The sequence below is a fragment of the Canis aureus genome, chromosome 9 (genome assembly GCF_053574225.1).
Source record: "Canis aureus isolate CA01 chromosome 9, VMU_Caureus_v.1.0, whole genome shotgun sequence".
In the NCBI taxonomy this organism is placed as follows: domain Eukaryota; kingdom Metazoa; phylum Chordata; class Mammalia; order Carnivora; family Canidae; genus Canis; species Canis aureus.
Window position 1 is genome coordinate 70259099 of NC_135619.1, and position 24903 is coordinate 70284001.

Sequence of the window (24903 nt, forward strand, 5' to 3'; positions counted from 1 at the left end):
CCATGATAATTAAGTATCTGTGGTTCATAAGCCAGCTAGTCTGTGGTATTCTGTTCCTGTGACCCAAAGGGAATAAGGACATATAGCAGCTTATCTCTTTGTTCCCTGTCTCCTGACCTTTGTAATTCTGTTTCCCACCTCGAAGTGTTTTTATCTTTTCTTAGTGGCAAACTTCATTCAGTCCATCAAGATCCAACATAAATATTACCTTCTTGGAATGGGGTTGGTTCCTTTCATTCATACATATGAATAGGGCTTCCCCAGTGCTAGGCACTGTGTCAGCTGGTTGGGGAAGGGCCCAGGGCTCAAGGTCGGCTCAGACCACTGTGAGCATCTCTGTGCACCGAGGAAAACCCAGAGTCATCCCCCAGGGCTCTCTTCGTTAGCTGAGATCCCTTTGAAGAGAAAATGTGTCTCCTTCTATCTATTTCCTTCAGGGTCAGAATAAATACAAGCACGTGGTCTGTATTTATTAATAACTGTGTAATTAACTGCTGCATTAACAGCCTTAAAATTGATTGCATATCTTCAAATCAAGTTGCCTTTGCTTTTATGTATTTGTTTCCTTATCTGGTTTTGTTTGTAACAGGAAGGCTGAGCCAGCTATCAAGGGTAGGGGTGAAAGGACCTTCACCCAACATTTTTAACTTGAATGTTGTTGTGTACATAATAATTTATAATAAGTAGGAACAAATTTATCTGGTCCCTACGTTCTTCAAGATAACGTAAATGAGGTGGTTGGGGGGCAGGGAAATCCTGAAAAAGAAGGCCAACCCCACACCTCTTGGAACTCCTGTCCATTCTGCTCCAAAAGCCAAATGCCAGTCACAATTATTTGGCCATAAATTGAGAGCTCTCCCCTTGAAAGCTGTGATTCCAGCGGTGTTTTGTGCGTGTTACATAGTGTGAGATCCCAGATAGATCACATTTTCACACTTACCCATCTGCCACTGCCTGCCTCTCAAAGAGCCACTCAGTCATACTCTTTGGAGTCCTCATGGCTGCAAGAATATATTTTGAAAATGAAGAAGGAACAAAAGGTAACTGAGCCCCCTCCCCAGCCTCCTCCAGGCAGGGTCAGAGGCAGAGGAGAGGCCATGAGCTTTGGTCTCAGGCTGCCCTCTCCTCCTCCTCCCCACCACGCTCCCTGCCTGAGGATAATTTGGACAAAAAAAGACCCTTTGCTCCCACCCAGTTGCAGTGGAATCTATTCAGATACTCTGAGAAAGAAGCCTGAGTGACTTGGGGTGCCTCGCATGAATTATCATTTTTTGTTTCCATTTGGTTTCAGTAATTATGCCTTTGACATTGCAACACATCATCTTGACACCATGCCTGTTTTGTTCTCCACAATAGGCAAGAGGTTCAGAGATGTTCCACAAGGGGACCCAGGTTCCCAGGGAAGAGAAGGGGGAAAGACACAACTCCCAGAAGGCGATGGATAGGGAAATGCAGGTGATTCAAGCCCCAATGGTGACATCCGGCAACAAATGAAAAGGCTGCAGGAATCACTGACTTCTGGGCTCTGGATGGACCTCATGCTCAAACAGGCAGCAGCTCTTGTTCATACCTTTCACTGAAATTACCTTTTATCCTAAATCAAAATCTACAGCTGGATGTTTTCTTTTCTTTTCTTCTTCTTTTTTTTTTTTTTCTTTTCGCTGTTACTTCATTTAATGCTAAAATAGGTAAGTAGAGAGCTGGCAAGCAACAGCTTGCTGGGGCTCCCTCCCTTTCCTGTACTTCTGTCCAGTGTTTTGGTTGATGTAGAAAGAACACAGGCTTGAGGCTCAGAGGTGGGCTCCAACACTCACCCAATCTTCCGCAAAGAAGCTGTGACCTGGGGCAAGTTGACTGTCCTTCCACAGCTTCTTTTTATTTGTTCATTAGTAAAATGGAGGTAATAAAGCTGCCTTCCTAGGGTTGTTGAGCTGATTAATGAGAGATCAGTAAAGTGTGTTCAGCACGGTGCCTCTCTCGGGGTAACCCTGCAGAAAGTGGCTCCTGTTTCCATCTGCATTCTCTCCACTTAGGTAGAAATAAAAGGCATCCTGGCTCTAGTTTCTACAATCTGTTTAATTGAATATCAAAGGAGGGAAATAGCTAATATACACAACCGGACTAACCATTACCTTTCCTCTTTTCAGGGCCAGGAGAAAATTAACAGAAGAGAGGCCACATTCCCTCTTCCCAGCCTGGCCCAGTGTGATTTCCTGACTCACCTGCCCTCTGGCTTCCCTACCAATTGGTCTAGTTGGAGGCAGTGTTGGAAGATCAGAGGGTGAGAAGATGGGAGAATGGAAAGCACATCACTCTGTCTCTGGACGTCTCTAGCACTTATAGTGTCTCCTTCTTGCTCTGGTTCCAGGGGGTGCTCTTCCCTGGGCAACTCCTTCTGGGGGCACCCCTCAGTCTAGAAGGCCTTCTCCACTTTCCATCACATGTGTTACTAATTGCCATATTAAACATCATCCTTCTGAGATGTGTAGCATGAGCTCTGCTTTTTTGACTAGATCTTGAATCTCACTGGAAAGATGCATTTATACTTGAACTTGAAACTGTCATGAGCCAAAGAAACTCTACAGATGGGCCCCTTCTCCCTATTAAGCCACATGATGTAGTTTTCAGCTATAGGATTCACCCTTAAATTTTCATTTGGGTGTACACATTTGCTTGGGACTTAATACTAGTTGAGAAACCTCAGAATTCTAGAGAAATTCAACATGGATCCAGAGGTATACATGACCCAGTGGGTCTAATGAGGGTCCATTCTGAATCTTTTTCTTGATCCAGTGTGGTTGGATTTGTTGAGCTGGTATATTGTCTGTGCATAGGCTTTGTGTCTCCAACAGAGCCATCTTCACCCTCTGTGGAAGCTTTCCTACATGTGCTGATGTGGTGGCCACACAGCAGGGAATGAGGCTGAATATTTAGCCCCATGGCACAGAGTAGGAGATTACGCATTAGACGGACTGGATTCAGGTCCAACTCTGCTGCAACTTGCCCATTGGCCTTGGACAAGTCATTATCCAGTTCAGAAAGAGAAGACTGTTGGAGCAAGAAGAAAGGCGGAAACATGGGATTGCCCAAGAAGTTCCAAGAAAGTCACTAGGCCTTGTTCTGCTGTTGGAGCACAATTTCAGGATTATGTTTGTGACTCCGATTTCTTGGGGCAACATTTCACTACCACTTTATCCCACAGTGGAAATCGCAAGAGGTAGCCAGGGCATTCTTACATAAGGCATCACTGTGGTGTTCATAATGGTGGAACCTGACACTTAGAAGGACAAGGGGATGGACTAATAGAGCTGCTGGGGAAGGAGACGAGCCCAGAGCTGTCTACCTTTGAGCCTCAGCATCTTCTCATCAGCATCAAATCCCAGAACACAAGCAAGGACACTTTTCACTTCCTGGAAAACATTCAATGTTTGCAAAATGTGTATAAAACTATTCACTGGTAACAAGCCACAAGACCTCATTGTTCTCTGGCTGAGCAACTGATCCCAACACTGTTTGAAGGTCCTTTTTTTTATTGAACACTTTTTGGGGCAAGTGGTAATCCTTTGAAAGGCTAGTGGAGCAGTTGAGCAAGCCAACTTTAGCCGACATGAAGGCCTGGCAGTATGGCTTTGGGCAAATCAATTAACCTGCATAAGGGTATAGTTAGTTTCCCACACTGCAATGTGGCCTAGTGAGGCCTAATCACATTTGTTGGGAACACTTAACACAAAAGATAGCATGCTTGCTATAATGAATATAGAAAATGTTAAATTAATAGTATCTGTTATTTTAGAGGATAGATATCACTAATTGGAGACAAGTTGCAGATATTACATCTTCCCAATGATAGCCACATGAAGAATCCAGTAACTAGCTCCCCAAATTCCTCCTTCCCAATTGGGAGTAAGAATAGGTAGGTCTACATTTTGAAGGCTGACAGATCTGAAAAAGAAGGAAAGGAAGAAAAACAGCCACATGAACAGATGGAAGACAAAGTATTTCTGTTTGTTTATTGTATGGGGCTGTGTTTAAAAAGAGCAGCTCTCTGTGGAGCAGGAATAAGAGTGAGGGATGGACACAGAAGCCTGATGGTAATCCTTTTCATGAATTAGAACCAGATACCTTTTAATAAGGGATTACAAGAAAATTGAGTACACAATGGAAATTATTTTAGTTATTCTTATTTTTTTAAGATTTTATTTATTTGTTCATGAGAAACACACAGAAAGAGAGGCAGAGACACAGGCAGAGGGAGAAGCAGGCTCCATGCAGGGAGCCCGACGTGGGACTCAATCCCTGGTCTCCAGGATCATGACTGAGCCAAAGGCAGATGCTCAACCACTGAGCCACCCAGGTGCCCCGTTACTCTTGTCTTTTAAATTTCATGCATATAATAAGCCTCCATGATTGAACTATGTGTACCTAGTTCCAAAAGGGTGATAGCTACAACCCATCATCTTCATTGGTAGTAATGATCATTGCACACCCTGGGTTTTGTGCCAGGGTTTGAAGAACTACTTACCTCAAAGACTAGCAGTTTTTCATTTTTCTTTTGCCCAAACAGAGAAGAGACAGATAAATTGATGTAAAAAGAAATTCCTCCAGGGCTATAGATTAATAGCATCGATCTCACGCCTAGAAAATCAAACAAGGCATTCCACTCAAACCACCCAACTGCAGTTATGTAGTGAGTGGTCCTCAGCTGGCTGAGCTACTCATGCCTGGTCAGCTTCAGGGACGGGACAGCAAGCAGAATTTTGAAGAAATGCATTTTAGTAAACAACATCTGGACAAAGCAAAGAAGAAACAGGATTGCAGTCGGGCAACACCCATGCAGTGACAGATTGCATCTTTAATAAGCAGGCACTTAATTAGACAAGTAATTTGTAAGAGACGTTAATGGAATGTGAGTATTCAACTTTGACCAATACGCTCCTCAAAGTCTAGGCTCTGTCACGTACAGAGGTTCCTGTTTCCAACCTGATGACGCCCCCTGTCCGTGAACAATTACTCTGTACTCATCACTGTTCCAGTTGTAAGAATAATACAAAATACTTGCAGGCACTTCAGAGTTTACATCTGCCCACTTCCCTTTCCCCAGCAGAAGGCTATCAAGAAATGAAGACAGAGCCTGGGGATTGAGGGAAGGGAGGGGCTCTTACCCGCAGCTCTGGTCTATGCAGTTAGCTCACATCACAGCTTCACCCCCAAGCAATTCCTAAGTGTTGCTCCAAAAGGATGCCAAGACCACTTGACAATCAAGGGGCAAAATGAATTGCCCAAACCAAGGAAATGGAACAAAGTCCAGGCTGAGCTGAAATAGGAAGCCACAGGTCAGGACAGGAAGCTGGGTGATGGTCAGCATTCACCATGGATATAACTGGTGCCCAGTGGTGGAGAACATCATCCTTGCTCTGTCCCACGGCTAGACTAGGGCAGGGCAGATCCAACCAAGCAGTAGTTCTCAACCCTTGTTAACTGCTGGTCCCCACCACAAAGTCTCTCAACATGTGGGTCAAGGGTGTGACCTGAGCACTAACTTCTAGGAAGTTCCCAGTGATTCGGATGCTCCTGGTGGGAGGACCCCACTTTGAAAACCATTGTTTTCAAAAAGGGACAGGCTATTAGGAAGAACAGATAGTTAAATAGATATTTTGTAAAATGGGATCAGTGCTATGAACTAGTGTCTGGTGCTGATGGCGTAAGCCTGAGGAGGAAAGAGGAGGCAATCTTGAAGCTATCGCAGGTGATGGATGTCGGGAAGCTTCCTGGAAAAAAGTATGGATGAGAAGGAGTTAAGGGAGACGAAGAGGAAGAGTCTCCAGGTGGAAGGAATTGGCCTCATCAAGAAGAGGAGGGAGGAGTCTTTCTGGGGACCAGGAAAAGTTCATTTTGAGTGAGTTTGGAACATGGAGGGTGGGGTGAGGGATGCCAAGGACAGACAGATAAGGGGCAGAGCTGAGGAGGGGGTTTATATGCCATTTATGAGAAAGGCAGTCAAAGGCCATTGAAGAGTGCTAAGGAGGCATGCAGACCTCCAGGTCTGGGATGGAAAAAATGTCCATGTGCCGCTCCTGGGAAATGCGATGGCAGGTGCAGACTAGAGGGTGCACTCACGCTGCTCTGGGAGGCGCTTGGCTGGAGCTTGACACAGACAATTTACTGTTATCTACGGTATGAAAAATGAACACTCAGGTCTGCCAGACAAGGGAACTTGGACATTGAAGGAGAGACTCAGAAGGAGTCTCAGGGCATCACAACCTTCATGGATAAATTTTGAGACATTGGAGAGAAAAGCCAGGGAGGAAATCTGGAGAGAGCACATATTCTAATGTCAACCGGAAGGTGGTTGCGTGAGCTTCCTGTGGCTGCTATAAAAAAATCCTTGCAAACAGAGGGGCCTAACACAATGCAAATTTATTTTCTTACAGTTCTGGAGATCAAAGTCCTAAAATCACGGTGTCACTGGACCATGTTTCTTCTGGAGGCTCTAAGGCACAATCCATCCCTTTAACCTTTCCCAACTTGTAGAGGCTGCCACATTCCTTGATGCAAAGTCCCCTTCTGGACTGGCATCACTTTGACCTCTGACCCCTGCTTCCAATATCTCACCATTTCTCTCCTAAACACTGTTGTCACCTGGATAATGAAAGATAATCTTCCCATCTGAGATTCTTGATTTAACCACATTTGTACAGTCCCTTTTGCTATGTAAGGTAACATATTTATTTACTAGCTTCAGGAATTAGGAGGTGGACACATCTGAGGACCTTTATTCTCCCTCCATCGTGGCAAGACTATACATGAGCAATTGTTTGAGGGCATAATGTGCAATAAAGTTAAAGACAATAGGGTCAGAATGCTAAAGGTTAAGAAGAAAAAATGTAAAATGAAATGAACTCCCTTCTGTGAGCTAGCTTTGTGCCTTTCTCTTTAAAATAACTCACTGGGAAGACATAAGTCAAAGTCTTCTCTGCAATGACTAATGGGATGATTTTATTTCTTCATTTATTTAATGTTCTAAAGCTCATCATTCCTTCCTTTTAATTCCTTCCTTCCTTCCTTCCTTCCTTCCTTCCTTCCTTCCTTCCCTCCCTCCCTCCCTCCCTCCCTCCCTCCTTCCTTCCTTCCTCCATTCCTTCCGTCCTTCTTTTTCAGATATGCTTTCAGTGGGCTCTGTTTTCAAGACTTAGAAATAATATACCAATAGCTATGAGACAGGCCTTAAAATAACAGACTCACGTTATAATAACATAAGTGTTTTAAAGCCCCTTGAATCCTCCTAACTTTTACTTGCATTAAAAAAGAAAAGAAAATTATGAATTGTATCTTTTCATTTCTTATCCTTACTACTCTCTTATTTGTGAAGTTCACATTTATGTAGTTTTAAAGGATTTATTTTTCCCTTTGGAAATTATCTCCCACATTTACTAAATAATTAGGATTTAAGACTATGTTTAGCTTGCTTTAGTGAGTTTGTATATCCGTGTTCATGCATTTTGAGCCAGAAAACAACTATCCTTGTGCAATGCCCTGGTGAATCCCTGTGGTTGAGTTTTATATATTTCCACTTCTAAAATAATTTGCTAAAGAAAATAGAACACTATTCTTTTTCTCTGTAATCTAACATAGGATAGGACTGTGGCAATAGAATATATCCTATTACTTTATATCCTTGAGGCAAGTATGTACACACTTGCATATGCATAATGTCCTTCTTTTGTACTAAGATTCCTCTGAGGTTACAGTGTATTTTGTCCACTCATGAGCCATTTAGGGATTTCAGGTCTTTGCAAGGTAATGGGAAAGGATCTGTACGTGCTGGGAACATGGGATGATTTAAACAAGTATGAGATTTTCAAGTAAAATGCACACACAGACTGAGTAAATGTCACACTTAGCCATGTTATAGTGGAAAGAAAGGTGGTCTAGAGATATTTATCTCACATACGAGGTCTTAGAGAACACACCACCCTAGAATCTCACAGAAATAAATAAACAAGAAGAAAATCTTAATGAGTATAATCTAGAAGCAAGATACATGAAGTGAAATAGCAAAAGACAAGATATAGAAAAAGATAAGAAATAACAGAGGACAAAGAAATCGGTGATAAATTATAATTATTAGCAGGAACAAAACAATAATAGAGTAGAAGTTTTTGCATCTACAGATTTAAGACCAATAGCAAAAAAAAAGGGAATAACAGGCCGCCTGGGTGACTCAGTAGTTGAGCATCTGCTAGGATCATGATCCCAGGGTCCTGGTGTTGAGTTCTGCATCAGGCTCCCTGCAGGGAGCCTGCTTCTCCCTCTGCCTATGTCTCTGCCTCTCTCTGTGTGTCTTTCATGAATAAAGTCTTTAAAAAAAAAGAAATAACAATAATGTGTCAATACCACAAGGTTTTATTTTTATTCTTTTTAAATTTGTTTTAATATTTATTTATTTATTTGAGAGGGGAGGGGCAAAGAGAGAGAATCTCAAACAGACATGCTGAGAGTGGAGCTTGACTCCACGCTCCATCTCACTACCCTGAGACCATGACCTGAGCTAAAACGAAGAGTCTGATGCTTCACGGACTGAACCACCCAGGCTCCCCCAAGGTTTTACTTTAATGTAGAATAAATTTATTTCCACTTAAAAAAACTTACCTAAAAAAGATTCATTTGTCAACTCTTCAGGTTAAGGCTCTTTTTATTTTGCATATGCTTTGGCTGAACATATTTCTGTATGTTATTTCTCACACAAATCACACCTACTTTTTGCTGCCAGTATTTTTTTTATTTTAATTTCTTTTCATTAGGGGGAAAATTAATTTGACAATAAATCTAGCATAGGCTCTTCCTAATATTTTAGAGATGTTTTCATTCTTTTATATTTGTCTTACCTGCATTTAATTATCTAGTGAGAACAGGAGAGCAGAGGCCCACCAGGCAATGGCTTTACCCATGGCTGTCACCAGTCTATACATTTTACAAAGAACATGGAGAGCTCTGGTTAATCTGGCTACTCAATCAAACATAGGTAAGCTAAGAAAAAGAGTTTCTGCTATTCTAGTGTAGCAGAAGTAGGACTAATAATTATTGTTCAATGGTAGTGTTGTGCATTTAACAATAAGCTGAGGTTAAATTTCAAGAAACAAAAACACAGAAATAGAGGATAGTGAATGAAAGTAAAAGTAGACTAAAGTCTTCAAGTACAAGGAGAGTACAAGGATAAATTAAGTTTTTTTCAGAAGGAAAGTTTAAATGTGGGTATTGAGATACAAGAACAGCCCTAAAAAGTGCCTTTTTAATATAAGACTCGAGGATAAAAAGTAATAGGGTGATAAGAAATAAAATTGTGTGACTTCTCTATGTCCAAATACATATAAAGTACAGAAACAAGAGCAGGTTACCTTTCCTTCTTAAAAAAAGAAACTAAGATTTGATTTTTTTATTTAAATCAATTATGCTTACAGTTATGTGCCATGGTGGCCTTGTACTTACATAAGAAATGATTCCTGTTTTTACAAAATAGGTACTGAATTACACAGAAGTGAATGGATATATCTAGGGTTTGCTTTAAATTATGTCAGTTAAAACAAACACAGAGGACTTAATGAAGTAAATGTAAATGTAGTAAAATCTTGATAACTGTTGAATCTGGGTCATGGGGACGTCAAAAGTTCATTGCACTATCACTTACAATTGGTATGTTTGCATATTTTTACTAAGAAAAATCTTGAGGGATTCAACTAAAGTGGTGTTCAGAAGGAAATGTATACTATAAAGCCTTTATTAGAAAGCAAGGAAGATTGAAAATTAATGAGCTGAGGGGCACCTGGCTGGCTCAGTCGGTGGAGGCTGTGACTCTTGATCTCGGGGTTGTAAGTTCAAGCCCCACACTTGTAGAGATTGCTTGAAAGTAAAGTGTTAAAAAATAAAAATAAAAATAAATGAGCTGGATGTTCAACTATTTGGTTAGCTTTATTAAAATTAACCATTTAAAAGTGTAAATTGGTAAGTTTTAAGAAAATGCACAAAACTTAGTAACCACCACCAAAATCATGACATTAAATATGGAAGACTCAATACTAAAATAATGTTAGTTATCTCCCACTTAATCTATGAATATGTAGTTTCATGCAATCTGATCTAAAGCCAGGTAGGATTTTTTAGGATATTGACTTAAAATTTCATATGAATGAGTAAATGTGCAAAATGAACAATATACATTTTAAAAATAAAAATAAACTTTAAGTATATGGATGGATTTTCTCTGCCAGATATTAAGGTGTATTATACGTTATGGAAATTAAAATGACAATTATCTAGTAAAGGCTAAACACACCACTAGATCGTAACAATGGGTGCAGAAGCACACAATTGCTTCTGTGGAACTTAGTGTGTGATGAGGAAGGAAGACCCATGGGTGTATGTGGAAAGAACACTGCCAGATACTTGCCAAATCATTTCACTTTTCTCCTGGGCACACAAGAAGTCAACATTCCCCATTACTCCTTGTGTCCAAGAATGAGCTAATGGAATATAGATGAAAGTGACATATGGCCTTTCCAGGTCTGGTCCCTAAAATGTCCCCAGTGATTATTCACATTTTCTTTACTCTCCAGGGTTGGAAGGGAAGGACTCCCAGATGGTGGAAGTTTTAAATGGAATGAACCAGATTTCTGTGACTTTGCATGGGAGAGACTTCCAGTGAGTAAGCTGACCTATGTTGAATTGTGAGTAGAAACTGGATTTCATAAGTCAAAGAGGAACAAGGATTATTACAATAGTTATCATTTAACCCTTAATTAATGCAGCAGGAGAAACAACCAGCAATTTAATGTATGGCTTGGGGGAAATAGTTACCCATTATAAAGGAAAAAGATGTGCAATGTAATTAGTACTCTGCTTCCTACCAGAGAGAAAAATAAATTCAAGAAGGAATAAATGCCCAATCATTAAAAAATACACCTGAAAGTCTAATAGGAGAATGTTTTCTGACATTGCAATTAAGACTTTCTTAAACAAAATACACAACAAAGTAAAACAAGAATCTTACAGAAAAATTAGAATTTAACTATGTAAAAAAATCCCAAGAAGTTATTTCATGCCAAAAAATATTTAATGAACAACATATGAGATACAGTTAACACTAGGAAACATTTGCAACACAGATAACAGTAGAAAAATTAATGCTGAAAAGTGAAAGCAAGGAAAGGAAACTAAAGTTAAGAGCAGAAGAGGAAATTCAAATGGCCTGCACATTTTTGAAAGGCTGCTCAAATTCTTTAACAAACAAGAAATGCAAATTAACCAAGAATGAGACACCGTTTGTCACATGTCAGACTGGCAAAGATTACATAGTTTAATCTCACTGTTGGAGACATCTTGGAGAACAAGTCAGCCTTCTCTAGGGCAGCATGTGCGCATCAACTACCCGGCAATACCAACGTTAGTGCAGGGATGAAGGGAGGAGAATAAAAATCCCAAATGTAGTCTTTTTTTTTTTTTTTCAGATGACTTGATAGAATTCTCATATCCACTTCCTTTGTCTCCTTTTCCCCTTCCCCAACTCTCTTTAATATGGATGGTTGGCTAGTCCTTGTTCTGATTTGTGATGAAATTTTTATTCTGGAAACTGAAAAATCAATACTTTTCCAGTGCTTCATTCTGATCCGATATTCTTGCATCACATTATAATGGAAGGACTGGGAGACAGAAATGTGAGGTCTTCTTATCTACATCTGCTGCTTACTAAAGACATGAGAAATTGAGTGAGTCATCTATGCTTTCTGGACCTCGGTTCTCTGGTCTCTAAGATAGGGGTGATGATACCAATTGCAGTGTCCTCAGAAAGATCATCTAGGGTGGCACGAACTCTCTGTTGTCTAAAATAGTGCTTCTTGGAATTTAAGGTGCATACAAATCATGTGGGGATCTTGTTAAAATCAGCATTCAGATTCATTGTACCTGGCGCAGAACTTGGATTCATCATACCCATGGTGCTGTGCCTAACATAGCAAGATGTTAGACATCAAGAGCAAAGTGTCACATCCCGAAATAATGTTCAGGAAATTCCAAGGGTAAACAAGTTTCTCTCCTGCTGGGCTTCCCAATAGCGCTGACCTGCTCACCATGCACAGACACCTCTCAGGGAGGTGTAGAGCATGCATAACAGAAGCTGAGAATGGTTGATGAACAAAAAAGATCCCTAGCATGGGACTTAGAGACATCTGTGATACAAAGCCTTCATACCTGGTCAGACTCCGAGAACTCAGAGCAGAGAGTAACAAATTCTCCATGCACTGAATAGATTTTATTGTTTAATAACCAAGCACTTAATTAAAAATAAGTAATTCATAAGAGTGATTAATATCAGGTGGCTAAGTAGGTTTGCTCAACACTCTCGGCATTTAAATGGAGGATGAAAATCAGAATTTCTTCTTTCAAAAAATATTTCTGTAAGAAATGAGTCCATTTGAGCAAATGTATGTTTTACTTAGTTTGAAGACAAATATAATCCCCATACTGGATACTACAATTATTTTAGGCTACTCATAAACACATTTTTAAACAGAATATATTTAAGGATTTACTTATTTCATCAACAAATACTTATTTAGGCTCTACTACACCCCAGCCACTTATTTACACATGAGTTCCCTGTGGCAAAGAATAACCATGGCACAAACAACTACCCTCAAGAAACCAACAGTCTACTGGGCTAGACTGTCATATTTAAGTATTGGAGAATATAGCAGGGGAAACAAAATAGAACAACCAAACACAGTGACAGGGGAGGGGTGGCTGCTTGACCAAGAAGGCCTCCCAGAGAAGGTGCCCTTCATGGGGACAACAGTGGGATGAGAAATGGACCCTTCCAGGTAGAGTCATAGTCTGAGAAAGGTCAACAAGGCCAGAAACAGATAAGTTGGTTAGTTTTAGGGAATGAAGAGGTGAGTGACATTGCATGAAGTTGGAGAAATATATATGCAAAGACCAATTTCTGTATCCTGTAGTTCTTGCGTGCCATGGTGAGAACTTAGTGGGAAGCCATTGGAGTGTCTTCTTTTTCTAATGATTTACAGATTTAAAACTTCTCCTAGCTCTCTGAGGAGGATTGGCCAATCAGAGGCTGGTCATGGATACAGAAAGACCAGTTGGTAGACCATTGCAGTGAGCACAGCAAGAGATGGTGGTGATTTGGAGCACCAGCCCGTGTCATGGCTTTACAACTGAGGGTGTGGGGAGGTACTGGACATGTAAGTGTGGTACTGGAGCCATTGGGAGCTACTACAGAATTGGACTGGAGCAGATTGTTGAGAGGAAGCAGTCCAGAGACTTCTAGCTTTGGCATTAACATGGGACAGGGGAGGTGGAGGGAAAGGAAGGCAAGTTACCCATCCAAGGTTGACTAGGAAGAAGAATAGGTTTGAAATGGAAGGGGATTCATTTTGAACATTGTGTTCTTGAAGTTCCCGTCATCCCCGTTCTTGAAGTTCCCCTCCCCAGGTGGGGAGGTTGGAAGTCTAGATGTCATTGAGGCCTGGGATGGTAAGCAATATGTATTTGGGGGCTGTCAGCTTTTACACACTATTTCTAGCTGCCAAGACAAAACAAAGAAAAAAAATGAGCAAAACTGGAGAAAGAATAAGAGAGAAAAAAAAAGAAGAGGACCCAGAACTAACTGTTGAGGGTTCACCACATTTGGAGATTGAGGAGTATCCCACAGGCAGGAGGAGCATCAAGAGATGGTGGCATCGAGAAAGGTCAACAAAGAGAGAGATTCACAGAAAAAGGACAGATCAAAGCATTGGATACTTATCCAAGGGGCTGAAAAATGGGCAAACAGAAATGTGTCCCACCTCTGGGCCACACTGAATGATGCCCACCAAGGACCAACAGTCCGTAGAGAACATTCCTGTCAATTAGTGATGAGTTTACCTTGGAAAAGGGCAGTGGTGAGGCACCTCCAGCCAGACCTCTTGTGTTTGCTTCCCTCTTTGATTAGATTTGGGGGAATGCCCTGTGATACATCTGTTTCACCCTGTTTTGCAGTTTTGTTTATTTGCTTGTTGTATCTCTAACTGTAGACTATAAAGTCCCTGGTGCTGTCTGTAGAGCTCCAACAGAACAACCACTCAATGTATGCTCACTGAATTATGAATAAAATATGTGAAAACTCACACAAAACTTTTTTAAAACACCATACCCATACTGTTATTTTTATTATTGTGGTTGTGAGAATTGGTAAATTATTCTGAATTGGACCTAGCACTACATCTGAGAAAATATTAGGATAGGAAGCAGGGCACAAGCACTACCCACCCACCCAACCCCCCAAAATATAGAATTTTGAGGTGAGAAAGGAACAGCACACTGAATCTTCTCCTCATCATTGACCTGGTCTTTCACTTCTGTTAATTCTTCTTCTAGTCTTCCTATCCACCATTCCAAGGAAGAAGGAACTGGAAGAGACCATCAAAAATCGAAGGTGGCAGGAGAAGTTCGCTGGAGACACCACGGACTTTGTATGACACTGACGACTGAGGAAAGAAATTAAAGCGACCAAGTGAGCAGGAACCAGAAAACTTGAACCTCTCTTTCAATGCTTCTTCCAGTCCAGACCTGCTCACTAGCCAGCCCTTTTGCCAGCACACCCGGATCTCCTTCCCACTGTACTCAGCCATTCCATGATCCAGGCAGCAGCTAGAGTGACTTCCAGTGGTCCAAAGCTTCGTGTTGAAATAATTTATGTGGAGGTTGAAATAATATATTTCACTGTAGAAGGTAAGATCAGCTACTTCTAAAGTACAAAACCAAACAGCACTTCCAAAGGAAAACCCATCCTCACTCCAGTTCTCAAGAAATTTGTGAGAGCCTAAGAAGTAGAATCCCAAAGACTTTGGGAAAACATCAAACTTTGTCACCAGCAACAAAGTAGACAAGATGGTCAGGTGGCTTGCTTATTTCAGACAAAGTGACCAAGGGAGGAGTGGGTAACCAACAATAATATCAGCAAAACATCATCTCCACTCCACATTTTGAAAAACTAAGTAAGAGTGAGGAATACAAGTGGAAGCCCTTTGTAGCTTCCCCTGACCTGGTCTGTCCTACCCTAGCCCATCCCAGGCTCCCGGCACATACTATACGCTGGCTTCAGGGCAAGAGTGGATGAGCATCAGTACCCCTCATGCTGTCTACAGTTTCTGCAGAAACAACATATGAAAGACACATCTCCCAGGAGGATTGGGGATTCTGAGTAGTTAAATCAAAAATTCTGATCAGAGTTTATGGTAGAAGATGCCAAACACCGAATAGGTGCAATGGCAAGGTCGCTGTATGCTATACGTTTTTTTTTAAGAGTTTATTTATTTATATGAGAGAGAGAGAGAGAGAGAGCACAAGCAAGGGGAGCAGTAGAGAGATAAGGAGGCTCCTCGCAGAGCAGGGAGCCTGATGTGAGACTCAATTCCAGGCCCCTGGAATCATGACCTGAGCCAAAAGCAGATGCCTAACTGACTGAGCCACCCAGGTGCCCCATACTAAGTTCAGAAGGAAATAAGAGCCACGGGGGGACACTTGTGCTCAACCAGGCCAGTAGATTCCAACACTCAGCACCTCTGCTTAGAGACCAGGCGCACACTGTTTATAAGAGCCTACAGTGTGGGGCTCCCTCGGCACTAACCTTCTAGAAGCTGTAGGGGAGCCTCCAATGCCTTTCTTGCTTTGGTTCCTCTGCCGCTTTGCTCATACTGTGCCAATCCCTGGGATTCTATGCCCTCTTATCCACCTTGCTTACTCTTCTCTTCCTGCCTCACCATCCAGCTCCTATGGTGCTCCTCCAAAAAGCTGCCTGGGACCAGATAAGCTGAGCTATTTTGTCTGTTCCTCCGTATCTTCCTACAATGGCCTTTGGGGCACTATGCTCACCTGGGTTGATTCCAAGCACTTCCTGCTTCCAGGTTGTGTCCTCATGACTTTTGTTTCCAAGCCCAGAGCTGGGCATGGGGTTCTGTTTGGGGAATATTTTCACACCCATTAATACATGAATCAGTGAATGTTTGTGATGTCTCCTGAGTGTATAGGAGGTTGTAGGCCCCAGCTAGACCCTACTATTCTTTACCATTTTTCTTCCTCACCATGGAGGTTAAAACATTGTTAAAAACACAGCTTTTGGGGAGGCTGAGGTGGCTCAGTGGTTGAGTGTCTGCCTTCAGTTCAGGTCATGATCCCAGAGTCCTGAGATTGAACCCCACATCGGGCTCTCCACAGGGAGCCTGTTTCTCCCTCTGCTTATGTATCTGCCTCTTTCTCTCTGTGTCTCTCATGAATAAATAAATAAAATCTTTAAAAGAAATGCAGCTTTTGGTGTCATATAGAACTGGATTGAAACTTCTATTGACAAGTAATTAGCTGAGACTTTTAGATATTTAAATGATCTAAACCTTATTTGGAATGGATTAGTACAAAAGGTCGAGGCTATGGATGTCAACCATTTATCACAGGGCTGTAGTAGTAATAGTTAGCAACTACTAGTTGTAGTAGTTAACTGAAAGTAGTTAGCTTAAACACATAGTAGTTATAGTGGTAGTAATTATAGTATAAATTAGTACTAGTCATAGTCAACTAAACTAGCTACTAACCAGTTAGTAGTTAACTAAGCTAAACTACTTATAGTAGCTATAGTAGTTATAATGATAATAGTTATAGTAGTAGCTAGTAGTACTAGTCATAGTAGTTAACCAAAGCTAGTTAACTAAAAACTTATAGTAGTCATAGTTATAGTGGTAGTAGTTATAGTAGTTGTAGCACTAGCTCTAGCTAATAAAAGTAGTTAACTAATAACTTATAGTACTTATAGTGGTAGTTATAGTGGTAGTAGTTACAGTAGTAGTTAGTAATACTAGTTAAGGTAGTTAATCAAAAGTAGTTAACTGCTCACTTATGGTAGTCATAGTCTTAGTTATAGTAGAAATAGTAGTGCCAGCAGCACTAGTCATTGCAGTAGTGTAACAGTACTAGTCATAATGATAATAATGGTGTTAAAGGCACCAGTACTGGTAGTGGTAGGTGTAATAACAATTATTGAGTTAGTGTCTTAGCAACCTCACATACTCTTCTAACTTGTTTTATTATCTCCAGCCACAAAGTCATAGTTTTGGCAACTCAGGACATTATGCAACAGATCAACTAATGAAAGGAGCAGAAAAGCAAATTTTTTAAAGGTGTTTTCATTAATTCATGTCAACCATCCCCCCCCCCCAAATAATCAGATTTAAAATTAAGAGAATGTTCATATGGTTTTTCTACTCAAAACTATAAGAAATATCAAAGCCATATGCCTGACATGAGAAACCAAATTTTCTACTGCAGGAAGTGCTAGGGCTCCTAGAGGAAAGCTGGTGGGTTCACAGTAGCTGCCCAACTTAGGGCTTAGCAAATATATGAGAAATTGGCTGTCCTGTAGGGCGCTGGTTTATCCTCAGAGCTGGACCCGAGAGAGCTCAGATGTCAGTGATGTCTGCAGGCTGTGCCTCTCCCTCTGCCTTTCTCACTTGGATCATGCACACAATCTCATTAATCCCTGGTCAAGTGCAAGCATGCAAAAGCAGGATGAAAGAGTGGAAGGATGGGTCTTGGACCGACAGGACACTAGGATTTCCAGGACGCCTCTCTTCCAATCTTAACACTAGCCAGCGAGTGCTGAGTGCCCAACAGAGCTGCTGAGTGTGGCGTTGACGGTCTCACTGCCTGGGCCCCTCTCCCACTGACCAGCACTTCAGGTTTGGCATACTGATCTGATGTCATTAAGAGACCTCTGCTTTCTAATGCAGAATGCATTCAAAATTGTTTGTGACAGTGCTGCCTCCACCCCTAATTATTTAATTCTTCTGGTATGTGGAGAATTGGCAGGAGGCACTGGACTGGGGTCCACAGCAAGCCAGCTTTCTTCTCTCTTATATGGGACATCTTCCCACCTGGAGCTTCAAGAAGGAGCCAAAAGTCCAATGGAGAAGAACTTGTTTATTCTGGTTGGAGCCGAAAGCAGACCTGACTGACGTGCTAAGTGCTATAATTTCTTCTGTCTACTTGGGAAACAATCAATGGAGAGCTACCAAACTAAATGGGTCTGTGATCCCTTCTCTCTCTTCCTCTCTCTCCTTTTTTTTTTTTTTAAGATACTAAAACTGAGAAGCCAAATCCATTAAACAATTCATACTTTGATTTGCAAAAGACAACAAACATATCCTCTGAGCAAGGGAAGCATGTCTTTTCTTGCATCTAGTTCAGGAACACTGAGTCTTTCCATTCAGGTCCTTCAAGGTACATCAAGTTGAAGGGTGATCTAATCGGCTTTCAAGGCAAAAGGAGTGTTCATTGTCCTCATAGTTCTATTCAATAATTTTTCCTCCATTGAACACACATAAACTGATCATTTAACCTTGATTCCTATATCCGCAAAATAAAGAATTAAAAATCCTATTCACAGGGCAAATACAGGGAAACTGGATGCTCCCAAGCACAAGACTTGACCCTGGGTAGATGCTCAAAAATAACTGTTAGAGGAAAGAGTGAGTTTTGCTAACAGAACAAAACAATGAATCATAGACGTGAGAAAGGAAAGGGAAGTAATAAGAAATGTAGTTTAGGGGGCAAATGGGTGGTTCAGTAGGTCAACCATCTGACTTCTGATTTTGGCTCAAGTCATAATCTTGGGGTTGTGGGATGGAGCCCTGAGTCGGGATTCTCTCTGTCCTTCTCCCTCTGTTCCTTCCCCCTGCTCATTCATTCTCTCTCTCTCTCTCTCTCTCTTAAATAAATAAATAAATAAATAAATAAATAAATAAATAAATAAGAAATACAGTTTAGCACTCTCACTTCACCAATGAAAAACTAGACCAACACAGGCGTAGCAACGGACCCGAGGTCATACAACCATGTCATGGGAGAACTAGCACAATGGTGAGTTCTCCAGAAGCCTAGGCCTGTGTTTTTTAAGCCACAGGTTCATGAATAAAGTAGTTCCTCACTAAAAGACCATTGGAAATCCCTCTTTCTCTGTCATTCTCTTTTTTAATTTTTTTTTAAATTTTAGTGGTAGGAGCAATAATAGTATTAAAAGAGTAGCTCTCTTGACCAGTCCTCATTTTTTTATAATCTTTGAGAAATAATGATGTCAAAGGGACCAATAATGATACTGGACCAGCACTACTATGAACCAGAAGCTTTAGCATCCGTGGATAGCCCATCAGACTCCATGGGGATTGGACGGAGGAATCTGTATTTGAAAAATTCTCTGGATAACCTGGAGATATGCTACATTTTGAGGATCCCTGACCCAGACCAAGGCAAATCAGATGCTGATGCAGGAGAAAGTGACCATAGCTTTGAATGACACAGCTGGGGATCGTGGCAAGGGTTGTTAATTGACTACTTAGTCTCTGCTCCCATGTGTGTCCTCTAGTACAGAAATTTAGAAAGTCAGGTGTCCTCTTTTCCAGTTTGCAGTTAGAGGTGGACATGAAAATGAATTCTCACCAATGAGATGTATGTGGAGAACCCCTGATGGTTTGGGAAAGATATTTATTTTCTTATCAGAGAAAAGTACGTGAGGACAAACTCCATGTCTGTGTCAACTTCCGTGCCTGATTTTGAATGCAGTGTATGAGGATCTGATGCTTGATGTTCTGCAGCCACCCTGCAACCAAGAGAAGAATGTTAAGAAGACCACAAAGCTGCCAGTGGGGAGCAGAAACATCAGTGAAACACTGAGCCACATCAGTCTATCCTTGCCCAGGGAGCAGCTATTATATTTCTACTTCCATATCTATTATTAAAGCGATCCTTTTGCCAAAAGTTTTGCCTCCACAATAACCACGAATAACTATTATATAATAAAATGGAGTATAAACTTTTGCATAACTTGCATTAAAAAGAAATAAAATCAACTCATAGACTGAATGCTGGCACGTAGTGGCAGTGATTATATAGCAAAAGGAGGAGAGGAAGAAAGCAGAGAACAAGGCACAGTTTTGTTAAAGTCTGTGCTCGTTTCCTAGGGCTGCTGTAACAAATTGGCACAAACCGAGGATTTTAAAACAACATCAATGTATTCTCTCACGATCTGGAGGACAGAATTGAGAAATCAAGGTGTCAGCAGGTTGGTCCCTTCTGAAGTCTGTTCCATTGCTCTTGTTCCATTCCTCTTGTTATGAGTTGAATTGTGTCCCCCTCAAAAGGTGGTAAAGTCCTGACCCCTAGCACCATGGATGAGACCTTATTTGGAAATCATGACTTTTACAGATGATAAAATGAGGCCAAGAGGGTAAGACCTCATCCAATATGAGTGCATCCTTATAGAAAGGACACATTTGGACATAGGGATAGACATGCAGAGAGAAACAACAATGTGAAGACACAGGCACAGTGTCATCTACAAGCCGAGGAACATGAGAGTCTGCCAGAAGAAGGGAGAGAGGGCCATGGATCAGATTCTCCAACATGGCCCTCGGAAAGAACCAACCTTGCTGACACCAACCCGCTTCTGGCTTCTGGTGGCTACCAGCAACCCTTGGCATGCATCCCTTGGTCTCTGACTCAACCTCACATGGTCTGCCCCTCTATGTCTCTGTGCCTCTTATCTCCCTCTCTTGCCTCTTTCAAGGACACTTGCCATCAGATTTAGGGCCAGCACTACATCCAGGATGATTCGCTCTTGAGAACCTTAATTCATCTGCAAGACCCTATTTATAAAAAGGTCACATTCACAAATAACAGAGGCCAGACATTGTTTCTTTCTTTTTTTTCCGGGGCAGGGGAAGAGATACAATTCAACCCACTATAAAGAATGAATATTCTAGTGGGAGAAATAGGACTTAATGATTAATAATGTAATAAACCTATGAAAGACGTCCTGTATACCGCATTATACATGCAATAACACAGTGTCAGGAACGGGGAGGGAAATCTACCTTCTGCCTGGATTCCCCCAAAGGCTTCCAAGAAAAAGGTCCCAGTTCTAACTTGCTAGATTCAGGAAAAGTTTTCACGTCTCTGTCTCTCCTTTTCTACTTTCTGGCTTTACTTACAGCAATAATTGGCCCTGAGATTAGAAGGATAAAAATCAGCACAACATGTGAATTTGCTAATTATTCTTCCTTACTGTGGACATAGCCAGTTTCGGGTTTTGGTCGCATCCTAAGTATGACATCTCAGTGACAAATTAAATCAATTAAGTTGAGAGCTCCTAGAGGGTGAGTAATAGACTAGGATGAGGACACCAGGGTTACAGGAAAAGCTCCGCTTCTAATTAGCCATAGGAGCTCCAGCCCTGACGCGGGCTTTCACTCCTTCATCTGTAAAAGGAAGGGCTGGCCTGGCTCATCACTCCAATTTCTTCCACACCATGAGTCTTCGCACACGCTCCCTTTGGAATTTGGACAGGAGCTGAGTTGTGGTTTGTTTCTTTTATGCATATGATCAGTATGGAGATTTATGGAGACGCTTGCTTTTTATACAGCTAAAGAGGGAAACACACACACACACACACACGCACATTATACACAATAGCAGCAAGTGAACCTTTGCCAGCCTAACACACATTTATACAGCAACAGCAGACACAGTGACACCAGACTGCAAGTAGGAAAAGTGACTCTGTCAATATTTACTGAGACAAAAATGGTAACACAGCCTGTTTTTTCTTCCTCCACTCAACAAACACGTGTGGAGGCCTCGGTCTCAGCCCTGGGTGCCAGGCGCTGGGTCCAGGCGCTGGAGAGAAAGCCAGGAACGAGACCTGGGACCTGCCTCAGAGTGCTCCGAGGAATGGATAGGATGGCACAGCAAGGTGGGCACGTGTGCTGTGACAGGGGAAGTCCTCGGTGTTGCGGCAGCTCCCAGAAGTGACAGCGCCAACCCCAGCCTTGGGGCGCTCAGAAAAGCCTCTAAGAGGTGCTTCTGAGCCCCATTCTGAAGGATGTGTGGGAGGGCGAGGTGTGGGTGGCCCTGTTGCTACCTCGATGACAAAGTGATCAGAACTCTGCAGTTTCTCAACCTTTACATGAACCACAATTAAGCAGGAAGGAGCTTCTGCTGCTTTCCTGGCGGCTGGGTTAAACCTTTCTAGAGCTCTCCCGAGGTACACGATTATCGATTAATTCTACTGATTATCTTCTTAAAGCCACAGTTTGGATCCAGCCACATCATTCCTGCAAAATGGCCAAGTTGTTGGCAAATTGAACTCCAATAAATAAAAATAAAAATAATAAAAATAAAAATAAAAATAAAAATAAAATGGCCAAGGATACATCCCAGGCTGTGGAATGGCATCACCCATCTGGGCCTTCCTACTTACTCAAGGCAAGGCCTTCTGATCTCCAATTGATTTTTTTCAATGTCATCTCCTGCCACAGATCTCAATAAAACATGGCACGTACACCAAATGCAGAGGTAGCTTCACCTACTTGAGGAGTTGGGGATGTCACAGGTGTTCTGAAATTCATATCAATCAGCCTGACTCATGTACTTATGAATGTTTCTATATAGGGAGTTTTTATGGGCATGTACCCTGACAAATGGAGTCAAAAGATTTCAGTCAAATCTCTGCTCTATGCATATAGACCTGGGCCAGCCTCCATTTCTCCATTTGGAAGCTTGGGCTGACAATGCCTAGTCTGGCTGCCTCCTGGGAACAAAAATCAGAGAAGCAATGTGGATCCTTGAGTGAACAACCTTCGTCGAGTCCACGGGTTCAGTGTAGAGCCTGGGGTTCGACTACCAGGTTAGGAGACCTGCACTCCCGTCAGGGGTTCCAGGCTTCTCACCTGTCCCTGCTTCTGTTTCCCATCCAAAAACATACATGATCTGGCTTAGATCTAGGTCCTTGACAATCTCTCAGGTTCCTGGGGGTTTGCTGGGGAATCCTGGGGATCTATCCATTTCTTTGCCATCATGTACTAACACTTCCTCAGCATAAGTGACTTCTGAGAGTGTGTGTCCACTGGAGGAATCATTCATCATCCTGCCACTTGATCTGTGCATGTGGCTCGTTCTGGAGTCCCGGCTTTCTTACGGCTTATGCCCAACACGGTGCCAGAAGGTTGCAATGAAGGCCCAGCAGCAAGGACAGCCACTGTTCGGGCTGAAGATGTTCATATGGGTCAGTTTGCTGTGATGTTTGCTCTGATGTGTACATTCCCCTTTCCTCATGAGGACAAAAGGGCAGCCAGGGTAGACACATCCCTTGTGCTCATCTGAGATGAAAATTGGGGTCTCAGCTTCACCGAGGTGTCCCTGGTCTCTCTGTTCTCTGAGCTCTAGCCCCTTGCAAAGGCAGCTTATGGGAGCCTCACGAAGGCTGCCCAGCCCCATGCTGTGGAAATTGAATTTCTCTCTGAACGTAGGCATCCTCCTGGATCAAACATTTTGAGCAGACTAAACATCTCTGACAAAGAGCCCAAAGTTTCATAGCAAAGCAATTTCACTTGGTAATTTGTTCAGTACTAAATGCTTTTAGTTCTTTTAGTTCATCTCTCACTAAATTATTTTCCCAGGACCATTCATTTTTAACATAATAAGGCTAGCGTGCCTACGCTATAATGGGACCTTTGCAACACAAGTGCATATGTTACAATGCCTTATTTTCTGTCATGGAGATTTAATCAAATTCACTAAGTTGGAGGACTATAATAGAGATTTTCAATAATATATGTTAAAAGGGTTTTTATATGATGTCTTGCAACTTGTGAATAAAATCAGATGGAGTGTGTGTTTGGTATTTCCACCAGATGATGAATTAACTGACCCAAGGGAACCTGAATAGCTCCCCCAGGTACAGATCGTGTAAGCTGGCATGGCCTGTACAGGTTTATTTGATAAAGTTTCTAAATAGCAATGCATAGTGTCACAGGGCAGAAATAGACATTTTCACTGGGTTCTCTAAAATCTAAAAAGAAAGTGAGATGAACATTGATTCCAAATAAGCTTTTCTAACAATCCACTCCACCACTGGTTTTATCCAATGGATTGGAGCTTTCTTGTTTGGTCTTAGTTTTTGGGAAACTGTCATAGTAGTTTGTTCAGGGTTAAAATACCTAAAATTTATTCCTAAGGTACTTACTTATTGATTAAGTGAGTAGAAAATGGCCTGGCTCCTGCCTTTCAAATTTCGAAATGGTATTTTGTGCTTGTTTTCCAGAATGGCCTGTTAGCTTTATGCATAGCATACCCCACATGTGTATTCATGTTTTCTGCCTGTCATCGCCATTTCTGTGTGCTGCTGTATCTTAACTATTAAAGTGATGTGAGGTAATGAGGCACTTTTATCTCCCTAAGGAGCAGAGAGGGACAGGAGCTCTGGAGTGATGTACTGAAAACACAGGGTACGTAAAGAAGGTGACACTCTTCTTGTGGCTCCTCACTGCAGCCAAATTAAGTCGCCACGCCATTTGCAATGCAATGGAGCAGAAATGGTCAGAATACCAAACACAACATTTTTAAGGTTTAACTACACATATGCACAGGATCCGTTTAATAAATGCAGCCCATTTTGACCTCATGGGAATTGCCTCCATCAAAGTATCTAAAAGCATCATATTACTTTTTCTTCTTTATTGAAACCTTTTAATTACTGGTCTTTAAATTACCATTATCCCCTTAGCGTATCATTTTAAAGAATCAAAGAATCATAGACCATTGGGCATTCTGGTATCTTCCTCTCAGCCATTTATTAAATATTGACTAGATTTATTTTCTGTGCCAGGTGCACCACTCAGCCTCCAACACATCAGGGTTTTTTTGTTTGTTTGTTTGTTTTGTTTTAATTTATTTAAATTCAATTTATATTACATTAGTTTCAGATGTAGTCTTCAATAAATCATCAGTTGCATATCACACCCATTGCTCATCACATCA

The 24903-nt window shown here is 41.6% G+C and overlaps 1 protein-coding gene across 15 annotated transcripts in view; it reads left to right on the forward strand.

Annotated features, from left to right (window-relative positions):
• LOC144321119 (uncharacterized) overlaps positions 1–24547 on the forward strand; it is an 83649-nt gene extending 59102 nt beyond the window's left edge. For 12 of the 15 annotated variants that reach the window (XM_077910538.1, XM_077910528.1, XM_077910530.1 and 9 more), the window contains 6 exons: positions 1357–1455; positions 2148–2281; positions 8904–9022; positions 10611–10695; positions 14422–14516; positions 14607–14779. In XM_077910538.1, the coding sequence (XP_077766664.1) occupies positions 1372–1455; positions 2148–2281; positions 8904–9022; positions 10611–10695; positions 14422–14516; positions 14607–14698 (609 nt within the window). In that variant the 5' untranslated portion in view covers positions 1357–1371 and the 3' untranslated portion in view covers positions 14699–14779. Of the gene's footprint in view, positions 1–1356; positions 1456–2147; positions 2282–8903; positions 9023–10610; positions 10696–14421; positions 14780–24324 lie in introns of those variants that run through there. The other 3 variants (XR_013386847.1, XM_077910543.1, XM_077910531.1) reach the window with 3 other exon arrangements.
• Positions 24548–24903: the final 356 nt, after the last annotated feature.